A 19,795-nucleotide genomic window follows, 5' to 3' on the forward strand; every position below is an offset into this window, starting at 1 on the left:
AATTTAACAGTGAGCTAAACGCTCAAAAACACCCATGTAACATAATGCCCCCCATCAGCGAACAGCTCTTTGCTTCGATCCTCTAAATACACAGGATATGTAGCTGAAAGCTCTGAGCAATGTCCTCACTAGACTGCATGGGGTGAGTGTCCATCTGCATATTCGCATCAGGGCTGATGTAAACCGTTTTTAACTTGCGTGTAGACAATATATTTTCAGGCGTGACGTGAGGAAAGCGTTTCGTTCTCACATGCGGGAAGGCCGAGGCAAGGATGGCCGAGGCGGGAAGGGCGAGATGCATTGACGCAGGTGAATCCCGCAATTTTTTTGAGTTTCGGAGAGATTTTTTTTAGATATTTGGTTATCCGCCCAAGCTTTTTCTCTTGTCAAGTGGCCATGTAACGTTATCTAACCTGCATCCCTCCCTGCACAGGCATGCCATGCTAGAGCTTTTTCTCTTTGATAAGCTTGCACGCTCTCACTTTCATTTATTTTTACTCTCAGTCATTTAAAACATAATTCTTCTTTAATTCCTATCATCTATTGCATTTTATTTTTCATTATCATTTTCTTTTGCCTGTGCAATTATAGTGGAACGACTCTCTGGACTCCTGCCATCCACTAGTTAGCTTTAACTGTAGTTACAGAGTATTCTGTACCTTGTTACGTATTTTAAGAACCTAAGCTGCCCACACATATACCCTATGAAGCAGGACCAAACATATAAGCCGTAAATACTATACATAGCCACAAGGGGAGCAAGACCTTATTGAAGGCTGCTCCACCACAGAAGACATCACCTTTAGTTAGGTGAAGAAGCCGAAGCCATTACGTCACCCCGGCCACGCCCACTACATAGGACACGCCCACTTGACGTGCTCGAGCGGGTGATTCGAAGGAAACAGCCCCAGAATCTCTTGGCAGCCCATTGGATAGGGTTATAGCTTTGGTCAGCTGGGAGACGCTCTGCACGTGCAAAGATATGCTTCAACCTCCTTTTGCTTCATAGTTATCAGTTTACCATACCGAATTACTTTACCAATTAAAGTAACTGTTAAAAGCTATCCTTTGGATTTGATCACTTTCCTTGAACAACTCTGAAATAACCTTACTAAAGAAATACTCCAGTTACATGCTCGCAGTTACATACACGCCACTTGACTTATGTAATCACTATAGCAACACCTAAACAGTCCCTACTACTCAGAGTGTGTGTTGCACCGTAAATGCACTGGAGCGTCTGACCCAAATTCCATTTGATTGCACTTTGGCCAGCAAGAAGCCAAGTCTGACAGGGAATAATCAGTCAACTCTGGGAAGAGAGAGAGAGAGACAGTGAGAGCGAGAAACCAACAGAGCAAGGCCCAGGTGTGCACACCTCTTCCTTCGAGGCAGAGAATGTGTAGAGAATGGAAGGAAAAGGCTCATGCTGAGACAAGCTGATCCCTGGGGTGCAGGCAAGGTCACTTGATCCCTGTTTGCTATGGTGGACCACTCAATGTCACACGGGTCATACAGTGATCGTTCCTCCTCACATACACAAAAGACAGGGGGAATCCCCTCCCCAGCTGGCTTCCTTAAGAATCAACTTAGAAACGACACACACACACACACACACGCACACACACACACACACACGCACACGCACACACACACACGCACACACACACATACACACACAAACACAAATTTCCCTTTGATGGAATGGTGCTATGTTGCATTACTTAAAACTAAAAAACTACCCAAGATGTTACATCTATGTATTATGCACAAATAATACATACTTATGTATTGTACTGTAAATAGTCTGGGACTAGCAGCATGGTTTCATAGCGTGGGTAACTAATGTCTTCTGGTCCAGCCAAAGGTCATGTGCTGAGTGGGCCCAGTGCAGCGGTAGGTCTGACCCGTCAGCCTCAGGCCAAGTACCCTTCTGCTCATCTAATCACTGACCACCAGCACAGGAAGCGGAGACACACAGGCTACAGACGACAGGAAGGACCCAGACAACAGGGAGGGGTAGGCAGGCGCAGGGGCAGGAGGAAGCTACAGGCAGAGGGATGGGGGCAGATTACACATGCAAAGGCGTAGTGTGTCATGGTGTACATGTAACATGCGGCAGGGGTAGCAGGGTCAAAGGGATCCACAGGATCATCAGGGGTGTCTCCATCATAACCTCTACCCACCAACCCTACTTGGGGGCAGTGGGAAACCACACACACCAGGTTTTATGGTTATGGTGGTCTGCTGTTGCGACCATTGAATTAAGATCTCATTCAGGACAGGGAGTAAGATTCATTGCAATATGCAGTGTTGAGCCGATGGCCTCCGAGAGGAGAGAGTGCCCTCGGCATTAGTTGTATTGTTCTGGTCAGAAATGTTCCCCTCCCTCCAAACTGTAGAGGGGGGGGGGGGAGGGATTGTTTTAACACTGTGGCCCACTGAGCCCTGAGCCTGTTCTGTGGTACCACATGAATCTGGCTGCCTGCTGGGGCGCTGGCCGTTGCTTAGCGACAGCCAGCGGGCACTCTATCAGCCGACCCGCAACTGTTAGCGGGACCCGAGCCGGTGGTGCTCTGGTGGGTTGTTATGCTACGCAGCATTGTGGTGCTGCTGCCAGGCGGCCTGGGAACCAGGGGCCCTTACAGGCAGCCACTGAACCACTGCGGAGCCGGCGCCCGCTGACTGAGGGAATAGTGTGGTGGGAGGATGCTCGGTTCCCAGATGTGAGCCTGATTTATGCTCTTCGTCTCAGCATTACTTCAGCCCTCCCCCCTCTCTTCCCGTCTGCTCTTCACTTCATTTCTCCATCTCCCCGCTTTGATGTTAGCTAACCTGCAGTGCTAACCTGAAGCAGGCTAGCTAGGCTGGAAGCCAGGCGAGGGGAGGGAGGATACCGCCTCCCTTTTGTTATTTCATTCTTTCTTTCTTTTTAACCACAAACACACAATCCCAATAAGGCTTGGCACTTGTAATCTGTTAACACCATCGAAACACACATAAATGATACTTCATACTTCATAGACCCTAGACTCAAGTTAGAATTTAGAGTTTTACTTTTCTTAACGTGCAGAAATGACACACCCATCTCGAGTCCCATAGAGAACTGTGTGAGGCTCTGCATCACAGCTTGTTTAGATTCAGTCTCTATCTCTCTTGTTAAAACAGTAAACTGCAGGGACCCCATGTATTGCCGTTATTCAACATGGCATTATGTTCTTTCTCAGCTCCTTACCCTGCACTTCTTGATCTACTTACCTCTTGATTGATTTATACAGAAACACACACAGCTTCACCCACCTCATCTTCCTCATTTCTGGGTGTGTGCATCGTTTTTTCCCAGCAGGGCACTAAACAGACATAATAAGTGAGTCAAGTCGGCCGGGTAAAACACACACACACACACACTGCCCTCGACTGGGCTAGCTGGAGTCTGACTCACACATCACGTCTAGTTTTAAGAGCTAGGAGGGACAAGAGTGTGCTCACATAAACATGCACCCTTGGTCCACACTGTACACTTGCACAGAATAACCCCGGAGCTTGAGTCGCATTAGACACTTCAGCACTAAAAGGACCAGCGTTTTCTGAATATTGTAACCACAGCATTGTTAAACACTTGATCCTGATTGGTTAATAGTGGTATTAATCAAAAAAGGGACTCCTCTGCCTTTTAACAGTGTCCACTCTATGTGGTACGAATGTCTCCTTGACAACACATACTTATAATCATATACTGTTCATATACGTTCCAAGTGGAATGTATACATCCTTTCTCGGATAATAATAACAGTATTGGAATAGGGAGGGGACTATGTTTGTTTCTCTGTGTGTGTCCGTGTGTGTGTGTGTGTGTGTGTGTGTGTGTGTGTGTGTGTGTGTGTGTGTGTGTGTGTGTGTGTGTGTGTGTGTGTGTGTGTGTGTGTGTGTGTGTGTGTGTGTGCGTGCGAACTGTCTATCAGTTTATTCATCTGTCTGTTCGTCTGTCAGTCATAGCATCGACGTGTACTTCTCCTGACTCCTGGAATGTCTCCTTCACCACACAAAGCCTTGATGACAGAGACGAGCTCCAAGGCACTGTTGTCTGAGTCTCAGTGCCCTGCAACTTGCTGCATGTTCACCCACACCCACACCCATAAGCACACCCACACACATAAGCATACCCACACACATAAGCACACACACACGCACATACACAAACACACACACACACACACACACAAAAATACACACAAACACATGGACAGATACACATAGAGCATGTGTAACCTCTTATCTGTCTTCCAGCAGCACTGTGAACAGCAAGCGGCACTGAACGAAACAACCACACAATCCAGGGGATTTGACAGGGATTGGACTTAATTATTCTAGTATGGGTTTTGTAATCATATTATACATCCTAGAAAGACCCCCTCTGGGGGCTTACCAATGTTTGACTAAAAGAAAAGTGTGGTTCTACATTAAAAGTTAAAAGGGTAGAGGTGTACCTGTGGGCCTCCTTGAGCAAGATCCCTATAGTCCTCGACCTTTCATCAATGACATGCACACTTCCCTCCAGGTTGCTTTAAGAAATGACTAAACTGTAAATAGTAGAAAGTGCTTATTGTGGTGCATTAAGCATGAGATTACATTGACGAGAGTTGACGCCATCATGGTTACTTTAGATACTTTACGTGGACGAAGGTCACTGCTTTGGTCACCTGCTCATGAAAGAGCATCTCTTTAATTGGGCGGTCAGACGTCGGACACGAGGAAAACGCGACACAGCGCGCGCGTGCGTGCGCGAGTGTTTTCGAGATATGAACCAACCAGGTAAGCCTGCAACTTACATTTTATACTCGTATAATAATCGTTCCATAAACAATGTTTATACATTTTTGTTGGTTCTATATAAATTGTGGATTCAGATTGTATATGGTTTGTTCAACTTTGTAGCAAAGCAGTGGACGCATAAAGTAGGAGCTTCCGCCGTTACATAAGACTGACCGTGATTCCGGTACACCTTTCAGGTATGTCCTCGAACAGTAAATACATGTGACCTGCTGTGACTCGAAGGTGCGGAATATGAAGCTGATTTTCCTTCTTCCATTAGCCACATGTGTCCCTAGGCTACTGACCTGCGCGTAATATGCCAGGCTTTTAGAGTTATGAACAGTCTTCTATTCAAGACAATAACATTAACCGAGTTTAACACACATTGGCATATATATGCTTGTAAAGGTTGGCAGAATGCGGTGTGTTGTGACACCTTGTGCGAGTTTACTTTCTAAGCACTTTTGAACAAGTGCATGGCCAAGGACTCGGAGCCTACCTGCGACACCTGTTTCCAACGACGACACAATGATACACACTTAAAGCCCACCAACACCGCCTCGGAAATACAACTCAATGATACATTCTTACAAAGTCTTACATTCTTTTATCTGATGGAAGAAGTTGCCAGTGCATGGCCATGGAGAATCCGAAAAAACTTCCAGGTTTCCCGTTCTTCCGCAGGACACTTTCGTGGTCCAGGTTAAAGGCCGTGCATTCCAAGAGAAGAAGCAGCGGCAGTCCGTAGAAGATCCAAATGTTCAAGCCCGCCATCGCTGTGGTGAGTAGGGAGACTTGTTCCACTTCCCCAGGTCCCTCGGTAATGTAATGAAGCTCGAGCAGGAGCGCGCGACAGACAGACACGGGACTATAGCTGCAGGGGAGGTAAACTGCTGCCCACTTGAAGCTTGTGCCGCGCCCCTCCCGGTAAAGGCCTGTACACGCAGAAACGCGTGTTCATACTTTCTTTTCTCACTCACACACACGCAAGTGCACGCACACACGCGCGCACCACGGACGCACACACAAGTACCTGCACACACATACCCACAGACAAATAAAAAATGCACGAGCATTAAATATCACTACATAACCCCACCCCACTGATTCATGACAGAACTAATACACAATATTAAACTTAAAGAAAACTAAGAAAAACGAAAAGCCCTTAAGCTGCATTGTAGTGAATGGTGTTGAATTATCCTCTGATCTAGCTCTTTAGGCAGAAGGTCAACAAGGTCTGGACTTATTGCTGCCTCAGGCATTGTCAGCCATGGGGTGATCGATAGCTGCTTCAGGGTATTATGTGATTATGTTAACTAATAACTACAGATGAGTTATACAGGCCGGGTTTTACACTGTGGAGATTACTCCTAGCTTAGTGATACTAAACATCATTGCATTTAAACGTACAGCTCACTCACTCACTCACACACACAAACAGACAAAGACATGAGTGGAGAGGGAGATGGACAAAGAAGAAACAGTGAAGTGTGTGGTTGTATGTGTTTGTGTATGTGTGCGTGCGCGTGCATGTGCAGTTATGCGTGTGCGAAAATGTGTAGGAAGTAAACTGGCCTTATAAATGGCCTAATAAATGTGTGACAGACAAAACAGGAAGCGATGACTGAGCTGGCGAAAAAATAATTCTATGCACAATATTGACGAATGATGACTGCCCTAACTGAATGAGACGATAACGAATCACACACACACACACACACACACACACACACACACACACACACACACACACACACACACACACACACACACACACACACACACACACACACACACACACACACACACACACACACAAAAAAACACACACACACACACACACACACACACACACACCACAAACGCCCTCCACAGAGAGCAGGAATCGAGCTGACTTATGGTGATTGATGATCATTGTTGAGTGTTGCTCCCTTGCGATGACATCCTGACAGAAGATTGGATGCCCTGGCCGCAGGCCTGTGTCCTCCGTAATGACTCATTAGATGAGTCACATCATCCATCCCCCAACCTCTCCCCAAGCCCCAGATTAAAGCACGACGTGGGTCCAGCTGCACACACACACACACACACACACACACACACACACACACACACACACACACACACACACACACACACACACACACACACACACACACACACACACAGACACACACACACACACACACACACACACACACACACACACACACACACACACACACACACACACACACACACACACACAAAGCCCTTCACCCTCTCTGTGGAATGGCATCCGCGGATGAAACTCTGACCCAAAGCTTGCCCTCACAACAGAACTCCTACAGAACATAACGGTGGCTTTGTGCAGACACAGAGTCTGAGAAATGGAAAGACATGAAGAAAGAGAGGGAGGGAAGCAAGAAAGGAGAGAGAGACAGAGATAGATAACGGGATACCCACTCACACAGTAGGGGTAGAGTAGTAGGGGCAGAGTGAGAGAGAGAGAACTGAAGGAGATGAGAGCACTGTTAAGCTTGGTTATTGGTTTTCTACCTTACAGAGGCGGAGAAACAATGAAAAGATGCGTTTGTGACCCCTGTTATCACCACACACCCTCTGACCCAATCAAAGTCTTGAAAATGAATTATAACGGGAAGGTCGGGGAGAGAGTCAGGATTTCAGGGATGTCTGTGTGGATCTTCCTCACAACCTCTGTCTTTTAAGAAGGGAGCATCTCACCTATTTAAGGGCCCACATCACATGATACACGCATTGTCATTGGGATAATGTATTTGAAGTTTGTATTTTTCCCACTATGGTGTGTATATTAAGTATAAAGCACCCATCAGAAGCCCATATGATATGTGAGTTTATTCCTCATAATTCAAATTTGTTGCAGAAAACCGCATGGCGTGGGTGTATGGATTACGTAATTAGACAGGCCGAGCTGGGCTTGGCTTTGTTGAAGATTTCATTAGAATGGACAATTTATGCTCAAGAGACTGCATGTGTTTTTGTGTTTTGTGTGTGTGTTTGTGTGTGTGTGTGTGTGTGTGTGTGTGTGTGTGTGTGTGTGTGTGTGTGTGTGTGTGTGTGTGTGTGTGTGTGTGTGTGTGTGTGTGTGTGTGTGTGTGTGCGTGTGTGTATGTGTGCGTGTGCGTGTGTGTATGTGTGCATGAGCATCCAACCGTATTATATTTTGCCAATATGTTGTGGGCTTTCAATCTTCACAGCAAACTCTGCAATATTTTTAGCAGCCATGAATGACAACATATCACTGTGTGTTTCCTGCATCCACTAATCCCCAAATGTACCCACCCCTCCATTCCCTCGAACATTACTGCCTGTTGTCATCTCCATCACCCCCTGTCCAATTCAGCCCCATCCATCACCAACTACCCCATCCTTCATCTCTCAGAGGGAGAGAAATCTGCCCGGTCAGATCTCTCTCTCTACCTCTGAGTGCGCTCTGTCTATCTCTCACTCTCTCTGTTTCTCTCTCTGTCTCTAGGGAGAATTAAAGGGTACTGTCTACACACAAACACACAGGAATCATCATAATAAACACAGACACTGCACACGGAGATGTCGACTCTGCTGTTGATGGATCTGTTAGGACTGGGCGCTTGGTTACGGGGGGGGGGGGGGGGGGTTGTTTACACATTATATTCTCTCTTCTCTGGCAGAACCCTACATCACTATATAGTAACATACAATAACATGTATAACTATTGAGGTATTACCGCAGACAAATATTGTACTGCTCATTGTTATGGGGTCCTAGGGAACAGCGAATAGCTTTACAGTACGCAGTACACTTAAACTATGGTATGTGAAGGCATACCATAAAAAACATGAAAGCATTTGATATGGATGTGTTCCTAGTCTTCCACTGTAACTAATATGTCTTCAAGCAAAACATGCCTGCACCACTTTGAAACGTACGAAAGGGAGAAGAAAATCCGGAGCCCTAGGCTCAAGAGCTGAGCCATGTAAACCAAGCCCTGAAGAATCACCCTTCACGTGTTCTCTCATGCAGACACACACACCTGCACACACACACACACACACACACACACACACACACACACACACACACACACACACACACACACACACACACACACACACACACACACACACACACACACACACACACACACACACACACTATCTACAAGCGCTGACTACATCTCAACTGCCATGCTCAGACTAGCCTGTGCTAGCGAACCGCCACACAGACCCACCCAACTACTCCCCCTCACTCGACCCAGCCCCACCCTTGCTTCGGAGCCAAAAGAGGACGTATACAAAGACACCCAGGGAGTGAGTGTGTGGGCAGTGCACACTCACCTGAGGGCGTGGCACAGATTAGGCGCCGTGTTATAACTGGGGTGTGTTACTTTATGACGCAGCAGGAAAAGAGATAGCCTGGGGTAACACATACTCACACAGATATTCGCACACACACATGTTCCCACACACTCAAACACTAACTCGTACGCACACTCACACACATACTCAGGTACACGCACACACCCATACTAGGTACCACGCACACACTAGGTGTTTCACAACCTTTTTACTGCCCTCGATATGTACAAACGTCCACACTGTGCCACAATTTGATTTCTGCACTATAACTTTTAATGACAACCATTCTTTAGAACTCAGGCTCCCGGTTTTCATCCTGAGCATGTCTGATTGAAACCATGAGTTGCAGATGAGGCATCCTGCAAACGCATGGCTCGTCTCTGTCAATGAGGACTGCGCCTGCATTCCTTTTTTTTAAGGTTGGGGGGGGTGATTCCAAGCCCGATCGCATAGGAAGACTGTGAAGGGATTTACATTACATTGTATACACTCACACACCATGACAGTGTTGGTGATGTCATTAGAGTCTCCCATTGGTTGTTCTCTTCAACCAAATACATTATTTATCATATCTCTTCATATTATTTTGTTAGACTGGGGTTCTTCAAGATTGATGAAACAAACACACCCTCTAATTTGTGGAATTTTAACATTCTGTAAATCAAAACGAAAGCAAGGAGATAGCAGAGTTTGGAAAAACACATTCATCTGTCCTTCAAACACAAACAAACTGGATGAAGATGATTTACAACTGCCTGTTATTAATTTCAAATATCTTTCATTGTTAACAGTTTGACAGAAAGAGCTGTCAGTGAGCAAACAAGTGACATTGAGGGGACAAACCTCTCATTTGCAATTCTCCAGGGTTTTCTTGTTATTCACAGTATTGATCCCCATTCTTAGAAGAAGCCATAGTCTCATATTTAAAACATTGCATGCAAATTCAAGCCACACACACACACACACACACACACACAGTTAAGTGAGCTATCACTGACTCTTCCTCACACGCTAAGGAGCATATTGATTACAATCAATAAGAGGTAATGGATATCTTCTCTTCATCCCCCCCCTTACCAATCCCTCCCTTACCAATCCCCCCCCCCCGGTCCCCAGATACGTACACCACCTCTGCTCCGTGCGTGGGACTGTCCCGTCTGCCCAGTGGATGTAATGTGAGATTACAGAATTGTTAAGAGGGGGTCTCCCTGGTGGCAGGTGGGCTTAGAATAGATGCCAAGTGGGTGTGGGCGAGTGGGTGAGTTTGTGCACGTGTGTATTTTTGTTTTTGTGTGTGTTTGTGCACGTGCCTGTGTAATTCACTGAATAGTTTTTTTCGGATAAAAAGGGAGACTTGTGTAACCTGGCAACCGAGGCTGCCAGCATCTTGGCTGTTTTGGCAAAACAGCGCCCAACATTCTTTCACTTGTTGGAACCGCCTCAATCCTTAATCAATGCGTCAAATGCCTAAATCCTTAATCAATGTTTATCCCTGCTTGTGCAAGAGGTCACATTGTAGCTCATTTTGAGTTAAGCAAGATTACATGTTGACACACTTATGTGATCACTTCTTCTGTCTTATCCATAAAACACAAGACTTAATGGAAATAAAAATACCCAACAAACTCCAACAACTTTGAATGGCGAACTAGGATAGCAAGTTATGGTGGTGATGGTGGTAGTTCATGGGAAGGTGGTGTTGATGGTGGTTGTAAAGGTGGTGTTGGTGGGGATGGTTTGGTTGTGGTGGTGGTGCTGATGGTGATGGTGGTGTTGGTGTCGATGTGGTGGTATTGGTGGTGGGGGCGGTGCTGGTGGTGGTGGTGATAATGGTAGAAGATGGCCAATGCAATCCCTGGAGCAGCTGGATGGGGTGTTGGAATTGAATGCACACAACTCCAACCTTCCCCAAGTTGTCTGCTGACGGTGCTGTAGAGATCGATGCTGTATTGAGCCGTTTCTGTGCGAGAAAGGGGGGATGTACTGGAGCAGAAATGGTCAAATCTGTCTGTTCGACTTCAAACCGGAGAGTTGTACTACAATGTAGCTTTCAAACAATCTAGGAAAATATAAAACCATCTAAGTGAAGATTCAGAACACTGATAATCACTTTTTACCATGAACCAAAATGTATACTTCCCTCGCTCTGGTGAAGTATACAGTATTGTAAGATTCTATTGTAACTAGTATGGTTGCAATAGGATAATACTCACTGATATTGGTAGTTTAAGGTATTATACTCACTACTATGGATATTGTTATATATTAAAGTCACTATTATTTGTATTGTAAGATATAATACTCACTAGTATGGGTAGTGTGACATATTATACTCATGGATACTGAAAGATATTAGATCACTATTATGGGTACTGTGAGATATTATAGTCACTACTGTAAGATATTGTCACTATTATTGGTATGGGTATTATACTACTATGGGTATGATAAAGGTAAAGAGACTAGTATGTGTACCATTAGATATCACAGTCACAATTATTGGTTTTGTAAATATTATACTCTTCTGGGTACTATTAGATATTAAAGTCACAAATATTAGTTATGGAAGGTATTATTCTCATATGGGTACTATATAAAGTAAAGAGACTATTATAATATGGGTCGTGTCAGGTATTCTATTCATATGGATGCGATATTAGGTAAAGGACTGCGTTTGTCAGTGGAAAAAGACTGACAAGTTTTGCTCACGAGTCATAAAAAAAGATTTCAATGCTTTGCTTTGAGGCTTATCTTATCATGCTCTGATACCACTTGGGCTCAACCACACTGTATTAGATAGAACTATACTAGACACATTCTGGGTACATAATGAGTTGTATCACACAGACATACACACACTCTCACACACAGGCCCAAGCTCAAGGGCTATCCCTATCAGCTGTTAAACAGGTTTGTTTGGGCCAGACCAAGAGAAACTAACCCAGTGTGCAGGGCGGTGGACACCAGAGAGAGAGAGAGAGAGAGAGAGAGAGAGAGAGAGAGAGAGAGAGAGAGAGAGAGAGAGAGAGAGAGAGAGAGAGAGAGAGAGAGAGAGAGAGAGAGAGAGAGAGAGAGAGAGAGAGAGAGAGAGAGAGAGAGAGAGAGAGAGAGAGAGAGAGAGAGAGAGAGAGAGATATATACCAGGCTTGCGAGCGCTTCTAGTGTGGCTTCACCCCCTTAATCCAGACATTAAAGGCTCGGCACTATTTAAACTTCCTTTGATACTGTACTTATATACATCTATGGAAGCGGCATAAGTGTCACCAGACCACCGTTGAGATGCCAATATTCACTGCTGGATAATGTTTCCTGTAAAATTATCATTAATATAGTGGTAATAAAATAATGGTAAAATAAACACAAATCTGCCAATACTGACACATTTCTAAATTGATTTTAAATATTGTAATATAAATTGGTTTTCCAGACCACTGCCGTGTAGTTCATCATTGTGTAGCTCACCCTTTTGCTCTTTGGGGGAAAAAGGCAACTAGACACATGGGTAAACACCACCACTTTAACACATGTATTTGACCCTGGAGGCACATTTCAAACAACTTAGAAAAGTATTTTCACAGACTTTATGTGTTGCCTCCATTATGCAGAAGGATCATAGAGCGGTTATGGTCTGGTTCACGTTTCATATCCACCCTATGTATGTACCACACCAAAAAACATTTCCATAGTGTCAAAAGGCAGGGAGTTACTTGGGGAAGAAGAGGAAAGGTTTAACCTTATAAGTGTCAATCAAGCAGAGGCAAGCCCAGCCCTGAGTCTGGTGACATTGATTTAAATAATGCATTCCTGAGGGTCAACTGTAACATGTGACCACAGAGAGACAGGCCCTTATTGTAATGCATAGCCTCTACTGTCCACTTTCAAGAAGGTATGTATACTTCTGCAACCAACAATAAGGTCAAATGTGGAATTGATGCGTTAAAAAAGTATATCTTTAAACTATCCATCCATTTACCAGCACACACACACCAACACACTCACTATACAGAGCTTTTGGAGAATTGAAAAGCACCGTAAATGCATTATTATTATTATACATTTTTTTGTATTTAGTTTTCTTGTTTTTCTTTGTAAAGTGTGACTATATAAATTCAATCAATTATTATTATTAAGAGGAAGATAACAACTTCACAAAAAAGTAATTGGCCAAAAGGCTCAGAAGGTAAGAGTTATTCCCTTGATGTGAAGTGATCCACAGGGATTTGCTAACTAGCACAACTATAGTTCGGCCAGATGAGCAGAATCAGGTGGTCTACATATTTAATGGGCGGATCAAAAAGAAAGGGAAAAGAGCACAAATTTTACTTTCTGAACCTTGAATATTCCACCTCTGCCTTCAAAGGTGATGTGCAGACAATACTAGCTTCAAGTGTAACAGTAAAGTACAGAGTGCAGCCGTTGACTCAGCTTTCTCTCAACCACCAAAGTTGTTACTCTGATCAAACTGTGTGCTCGCCTGCCAGATTTGGACTAAATTATTCCAGTGTGGTTGTTCCTTGTGTACCAAGCTAGATTATTCTAACCCTGCCGTGGTTTACTGTTCCTGTATTACAGCAAATTCTTGCATTACTTTGCCCAGTATTATGGACCCTTCACTTGTCTCTGTCCTTGATCAATATATATACTGTTTGTTTGTCAGTGCGAATGTATGTGTTAAACCTGTCTTCACAGATACTTGGAATGCTAATACCTTGTTGATGGCACATTTCCACCGGTAACCTAGGAAACCTGGCATTCCCTTGGTCAATAGTAACAAGGGAGTGTAATATATCACAGGTAGTGACAACCATGAATAGCAATAATGGCACACATGCATGCTCTCTCAGACATAAACACACACACAGTCAAACATGTATTTACATCAACACTTCCTGGACTGTTAGAGTGTATTATAAAGACAATCCCTAAACTGCTGACAGAACAGTGGCAAATACTGGGGGGTTCCTAGATGTAATCCTCCATACATTGGATGTGCCCTACAATGTCAATGCAGGGGGTTGAGTCACATATGGGACCAATGTATCATTTATGGAGAGAAAATGCAATAGAAACGATAAAAGTCTAATAATGTCCTAATGTTAACATAATCTTATCCGAGGACAATGGCTGGGTAAAAAAACGTTATTAAAATAAAGAGCCTGTAAATTCAGGTTCAGAATGGGATACAGCAGAGCAAAGAATTAAAGGAATCGAAACAACCAAAAACAACACCACAGGAGGATGTGTCCCAACTTGCAGAGAGGAGAGAGAATTCCTCCACAATTCGACACCTCGCCCTACCACTCCCTTCACCCAAAAAGCCCTTCTGTATCCTGCCTATATCCCTCCCTCTCTGAACTCCACACTTACTCACACTTCTACTGCACTAAACACAAAAAAAACACAAACTCTCACTTGTCCCAACGCCTGCCTAGCCTCCCTTCACCTCATGTGTCTGCAGCCAAGCCTCGACAGGGAGGGAGACCACGATGAATAGTTGAACACTGCTACTGACTCACAGGAAGACACATGCACATGCCTGTACAAAGACGCACACACACCCTGTTCTTCATAACCCGATATCCTGCTGTATTTGTTGTTGTTATCATGCGCAATGTTTTTTTGGTTTGACGAGACAGAACAACCTCCACAGAAAATTGTTTTGGTTTTTAAAATGGATTGGATTTAAATACCTGGAATGTGAAGTCAAATGTTTGAAATATTGTGTCGTTTCATGACTTGGCTTTATGCTGGATTACTGGATGATTTACTGTAGACCTACTCCAGTCAGAGTGTGAATCATTTCCTTAGCTGAAGCTAGTCATATGAGATAAGCTGACCCACCTTTATTTATCTAATCCTTCCTGCACAACTTTAACTGGCATTGTGATATGCTCTACAGTACATACGCATGCACGCACACAAACACACAGCTCACCAAATTGAAAGCTTTGCAGATATATTCCCAGAACTTGATGTCCTCATACATAGTAAAGAAATTTCGATTTACATGGGAACAGGTGTTGGCATGTAAATCTGAAGTACATGAAGGGAAATAAGGGTTAGCATAAGAATAAGGAGAAGGGACCTGGAAACAGTGGAACTTATTCTTTATCAATTCCAACTGCAGACAAGAAAGATTAGAAAAAATGAAAAATGCCCAAGGAATGCTGCCTCAAGGCCATGGCTGAAGGGTATCAGCCAACCAATCCTGCGTGTGGTAAGAGTGCAGTGTTTTAAATTATTTATGCCAGCCTATAGCCCTTAACCTTGGATTATGTTTTTATGTAATTAATGTAAGTTTTCCATTTTATGAATGTTAATTAAAGCACAAAATAAACATTTTACCATTTAAATGGGCAACGTCATAAAACAACTTTATACAAAGGGAGTTGATTAGTTTTACTCTGCAAAATGATTAACCTTCATAGTAGTTACCTTAGTGCTACTTGCCAATTCTGTTCAGAAGAAACCCTATTCGTTATGTCCATGCTGAAATATAGTCATGCTGCCATCTATTGGCTGATTGGTGAACTTGCAACTGGGCCACTAGGAGCAATTCAACGTGATTACATTTTAAATATGTGAAGCTAGTGTTCCCAAAAGGAAAGGGATGGAAAAGCCTCTTGAATGTTTTCGACATTGGTTATCAAATGAGAAGTCAGGGCTTGACTATGCTAATTTTTCTGGTTTTAGGGACATTTCTGTTACTCAGTGTGCCAACAATGCATAATACTGAATGACATAATGTGTAGTTAGTGCCATTTCTGCCCGGTATTTTGGGGTGTAGACTCAGATACGTTGCTCAGGGATACAGTCAGCAAAATGCCTGCCTTACAGTAGTGCAGGTCAGCAGTGCAAGACAGTCCAGCCGACAGATAATCAACGACTGCTGATAGGCCCGACCTGTCAATGTGGCCAATAATCCACCATTTAAAAACAAACACATGAAGTTATCCAAAGCCCACAAGCATGAAGGCAACTAAACTACAGTTATTATGGTTTGAGGTACAACCACCATACACTTTATGTCCTTTGTCTAATAAATGATAAATTGTTAAAACACTTTTAAAGTAAAAACATTGAGACTTATGGCATGAAAGTTACAATAAAATGATACTTTATCTGTGTCTTTATACATACAAGTTGAAATTTACACAATGCACACATACACACTAAATATTAGTATCCAGGCCAGGAACCATGGATTCCACCAGGTCACAGACTGCTCTCTTCTGGAAGCTTGGTAAGGATATCTACCCCATCAGAGGTGATGACCACTGTGTGTTCAAACTGAGCCGACCTGCAAATGTATACGTCACATCTCAAAATTCACATCTCATTTATGATGCAGTGTAAAAACGGTATACCTTATCTATTGTTAGTTGTGGTTGTAGAATGATGTTGATACCGTGATGGCTCGGCAATGGTTAGCTGTTATCTCTTTGTTAGACCCTATACAAACATACCTTTTGTCATCTGCAGAAACTGCTGTCCATTTATCTCGCAGGATTCTGAACTCTGAAGATCCCTCCGTTATTATGGGTTCTGCAAATCAGAGGAAGGTGAACTCCAACATTCACAGCCATACACGATATTATGAAGCGTCACATGAACTTGACTAACCTATTGTGAAGGCCATGCCTTCATCCATGGTCATGTCATTGTCATTTGCTGATAAAGAAAAAGGTAAGAAGGTTAAATGGAAGTTATAAGAGCCATAAATCCTGTATATATTTTGAATAAAAATAAACGTTTACCATGATGCCAGATTTCAGGATGACCATGAAAGTAGGAGCCTATTCCATGGCCAATGAAATAGGGACACACTTCAAAGCCACTTGTGAGGGCTATCTCACTGCAAATGCACAGCAAGACATTAGATGAAAAAATAAAATACTTGACAAATTGTAGAGCAACACACTTTATCCATGCATGCATTTTCTAGGCAAGCCACGGAAAGGAAATGTGTAAGTAAAGAAGTAAGAAAGGAAGAGAGGAGGGTTGGAAGAAAAGTAGGAAAAAGTAAGTAAGGAAGGAAGAGAGAAAAGGAAAATAAGAAAGGGAGGAAGTAGTGGCACTAGAATAAGAACGATGATAGATAGGCCGGAAAGGTAGTTAGGCGTGCAGACCTAATAGTGTTCCCTATGACACTGAGCGGCGCGCCAGGTCTGCAAGCAGCGATGGCTTCGTCTCGACAGCGCTTCGCTATCTCAACCAGCCGCTGCCCGGGCTCATCCACCTGGCCAATCAAGAAGGTTTCTGAGGTGTCGCCATGGTAACCCTCAAAGTAAACCTGCATAAATAAAAAGACAGGATAATAGACACAGGAACCTTGTGCATCAGAACATTCAAATTACTTTTGTTTGTGCACATAAGTGTGGCGGTAGCACCAGTAAAGGCACATCAACTTACAGTCACATCAACATTAATGATATCTCCATCTTGGAGCTGACGGCTGCAAGAAATAACCATGGTTTAGCACAATGAGATTTATCTTTGGTCAACCACTAGTTCAACATCTGAAAACAAGCATTGCAACATAGTGTGTGTGTGTGTGTGTATATGTGTATATGTATATGTATGTATGTATGTATGTATGTATGTATGTATGTATGTATGTATGTATGTATGTATGTATGTATGTATGTATGTATGTATGTATGTATGTATGTATGTGTATGTGTGTGTGTGTGTGTGTGTGTACCTGTCCGGTATACCGTGACAGATGACGTTGTTGACAGAAGTACAGACTGATTTGGGGAACCCCCCGTATCGGAGAGGGGAGGGATACGCATTGTGTTTAATCGTCTCTTGGTGGACTATGAAGTCTATCTCATCTGTCGTCATGCCAACCTAAAAACAACAACGACAGGATAAATGCATTATACCTTTAAACAGAGAGACAGTTGCATTATAGCAGGCACCCTATTATTTGTATTCTTGGCCATGGGCTTTCACAGAAGATACAAACTACTACAAATTCGTTTTTTCGCATCGTAGCATATGTGATACTAATTGAGAATGTGATAATAACATCTAGTTTATTACACAAATGAAGGGATGCATGCATATGACCAACCTTGAGACAACGTCCAGCCAGTAGCAACACCTGTCTTGCCAGCTGGCAGGCTTTGGTGAGCCCCGCGATCTGCTCCTGGTCCTTGAGCTCTATATAGTCTGGCCATTCTGGGACCACTGCTTTGCCAATATAGTTAGGTCGCACGATGTGCTTTGGAAAGGATCCAGAGAGAAACGGATCATTGGATATTTTATTTGCCAGTGATATAGTTCAACTTTAGTGATCTGTTTTAACATGAAATGACTAGTATCAGTTGTGTTTGTGTAAACAAGTTTTTAACTAAACATTCATTAAGCAAGTGAAAACGAAAGTATTTAAATTTCTATGACAGTGGTATTTTAATAGAATGTAAATTACAAGACAAGTGTCTTTGCAATTGTTCACAGGGCATGGTGGAACCCTCAAATAAAAATGGTTGTACCCTTAATTTGTACCTTGGGAACGGAGTAAGCAGGCCTTACGGTAGCCGGCCGAACAACATTATGAGTAAAATCCGAATTATTCCACTTCCGCCAGAAGAACCTCCTGTGTTGTTGACGTAGGACAGAAGGACCGTGCATCCACAGAGCACAGGCTCTCCGGAGGGAACCTCCCAGCCCTGGGGACAGAAATAAACATCTGACAGGACTGAGGCCAAAGAAAAAATCCGAGCACGTTTTGTCATTGGGGTGGAGAAGTTCCATACGTGCTGCCTTTGTCTATACGACAAGCCTTTACTTTTGAAAAATGTGATACAAGATAGATTTGTTTTAATACTACACAAAATGAGTTTAAGTAGCGTTACTAACACAGTCAAAAGCAGTAGTAGCTGGATCTGATCATCGGATTACATTACATTACATTGCATTACATCGGATCTGACACGCGTCACCTGCATCGATATCTGCAAATGTATCTATTGAACAGGTAGATTTGACAGATGCTGTGATATCGCAAATGCAATCATTCCTGTTTGACAGAGAACAGTGTGCCTTAACCATACCTGGTTTCGACGCAAAGCCAGCGAAACAGGGCGCCGCCATATTGTCATACAACAAGTAGTCACGTGCTATGGATACGCACACGGAAGATCAGGCTGAAATACCCGTTTTTATAAACGTCAGCAATTATCTTTTTTATTGTTTTAGAACAAATAAATAAATAGTACTATTTTTATTTATTTTAGAAAAACAATTGCACTTAAAAAAAATAGTTAATACAATTTAATTATTAGTAGTTAAAAGTACTTAGTAGTAGTAGGTGAGCTCTCGAGTGACAGTCATGTATGGATACGCATTCCTATGCCTTCGTAAGATCTGCTACAGGCTGACTTATAATACGCGTACATCAAATTAACTGTGGTCAGTCATTGTATAGGCTGTTATTTATCAAACGTGCACGTTGTGAACTGTGTACACATGAACACTTGAAACAGATATACATGTGCAAAACGTTATCCATGCAGACATGCATAACATATTATCCTTTCAACAAATCATGCCAAGATATGCATGTGTTGTGTGGACATGAGAGGGTTTGGTTTCATCACTAGACCTTATCGAG

At 43.2% G+C, this 19,795-nt stretch overlaps 2 protein-coding genes across 3 annotated transcripts in view; both read right to left on the minus strand.

Annotated features, from left to right (window-relative positions):
• The window catches only part of LOC130387590 (integrin alpha-6-like), a 21,838-nt gene extending 16,083 nt beyond the window's left edge, over positions 1-5,755 (minus strand). Inside the window, exon 1 of one of the 2 annotated variants that reach the window (XM_056596765.1) lies at positions 5,414-5,755. In XM_056596765.1, coding sequence (XP_056452740.1) covers positions 5,414-5,586 — 173 coding nt within the window. In that variant the 5' untranslated portion in view covers positions 5,587-5,755. The remainder of the gene's footprint in view (positions 1-5,413) is intronic. The other variant, XM_056596766.1, reaches the window with a different exon arrangement.
• Positions 5,756-14,913: 9,158 nt separating this feature from the next.
• Positions 14,914-19,328, minus strand: metap1d (methionyl aminopeptidase type 1D (mitochondrial)). Its single transcript, XM_056596588.1, has 10 exons — positions 19,236-19,328; positions 18,688-18,851; positions 18,254-18,403; positions 17,879-18,027; positions 17,587-17,629; positions 17,304-17,467; positions 16,932-17,029; positions 16,798-16,845; positions 16,641-16,719; positions 14,914-16,474 (listed from the first exon to the last, which is right to left on the minus strand). The coding sequence occupies exons 1-10, from the start codon at positions 19,273-19,275 to the stop codon at positions 16,390-16,392; spliced, it is 1,020 nt and encodes a 339-aa protein (XP_056452563.1). The 5' UTR covers positions 19,276-19,328; the 3' UTR covers positions 14,914-16,389.
• Between the last annotated feature and the right edge of the window lie 467 nt (positions 19,329-19,795).

Source organism: Gadus chalcogrammus, chromosome 8 (assembly GCF_026213295.1).
Source record: "Gadus chalcogrammus isolate NIFS_2021 chromosome 8, NIFS_Gcha_1.0, whole genome shotgun sequence".
Taxonomy (NCBI): Eukaryota; Metazoa; Chordata; class Actinopteri; order Gadiformes; family Gadidae; genus Gadus; species Gadus chalcogrammus.

Coding starts and splice junctions, on each gene's coding strand:
- metap1d (XM_056596588.1), bottom strand. CDS start 19,275: ATGGCGGCGCCCTGTTTCGCTGGCTTTGCGTCGAAACCAG. Junction 17,030..17,303: donor GTCATAGGGAACACTATTAG/GTCTGCACGCCT, acceptor GTGCATTTGCAG/TGAGATAGCCCTCACAAGTG. Junction 16,846..16,931: donor TCCTGAAATCTGGCATCATG/GTAAACGTTTAT, acceptor TTTCTTTATCAG/CAAATGACAATGACATGACC.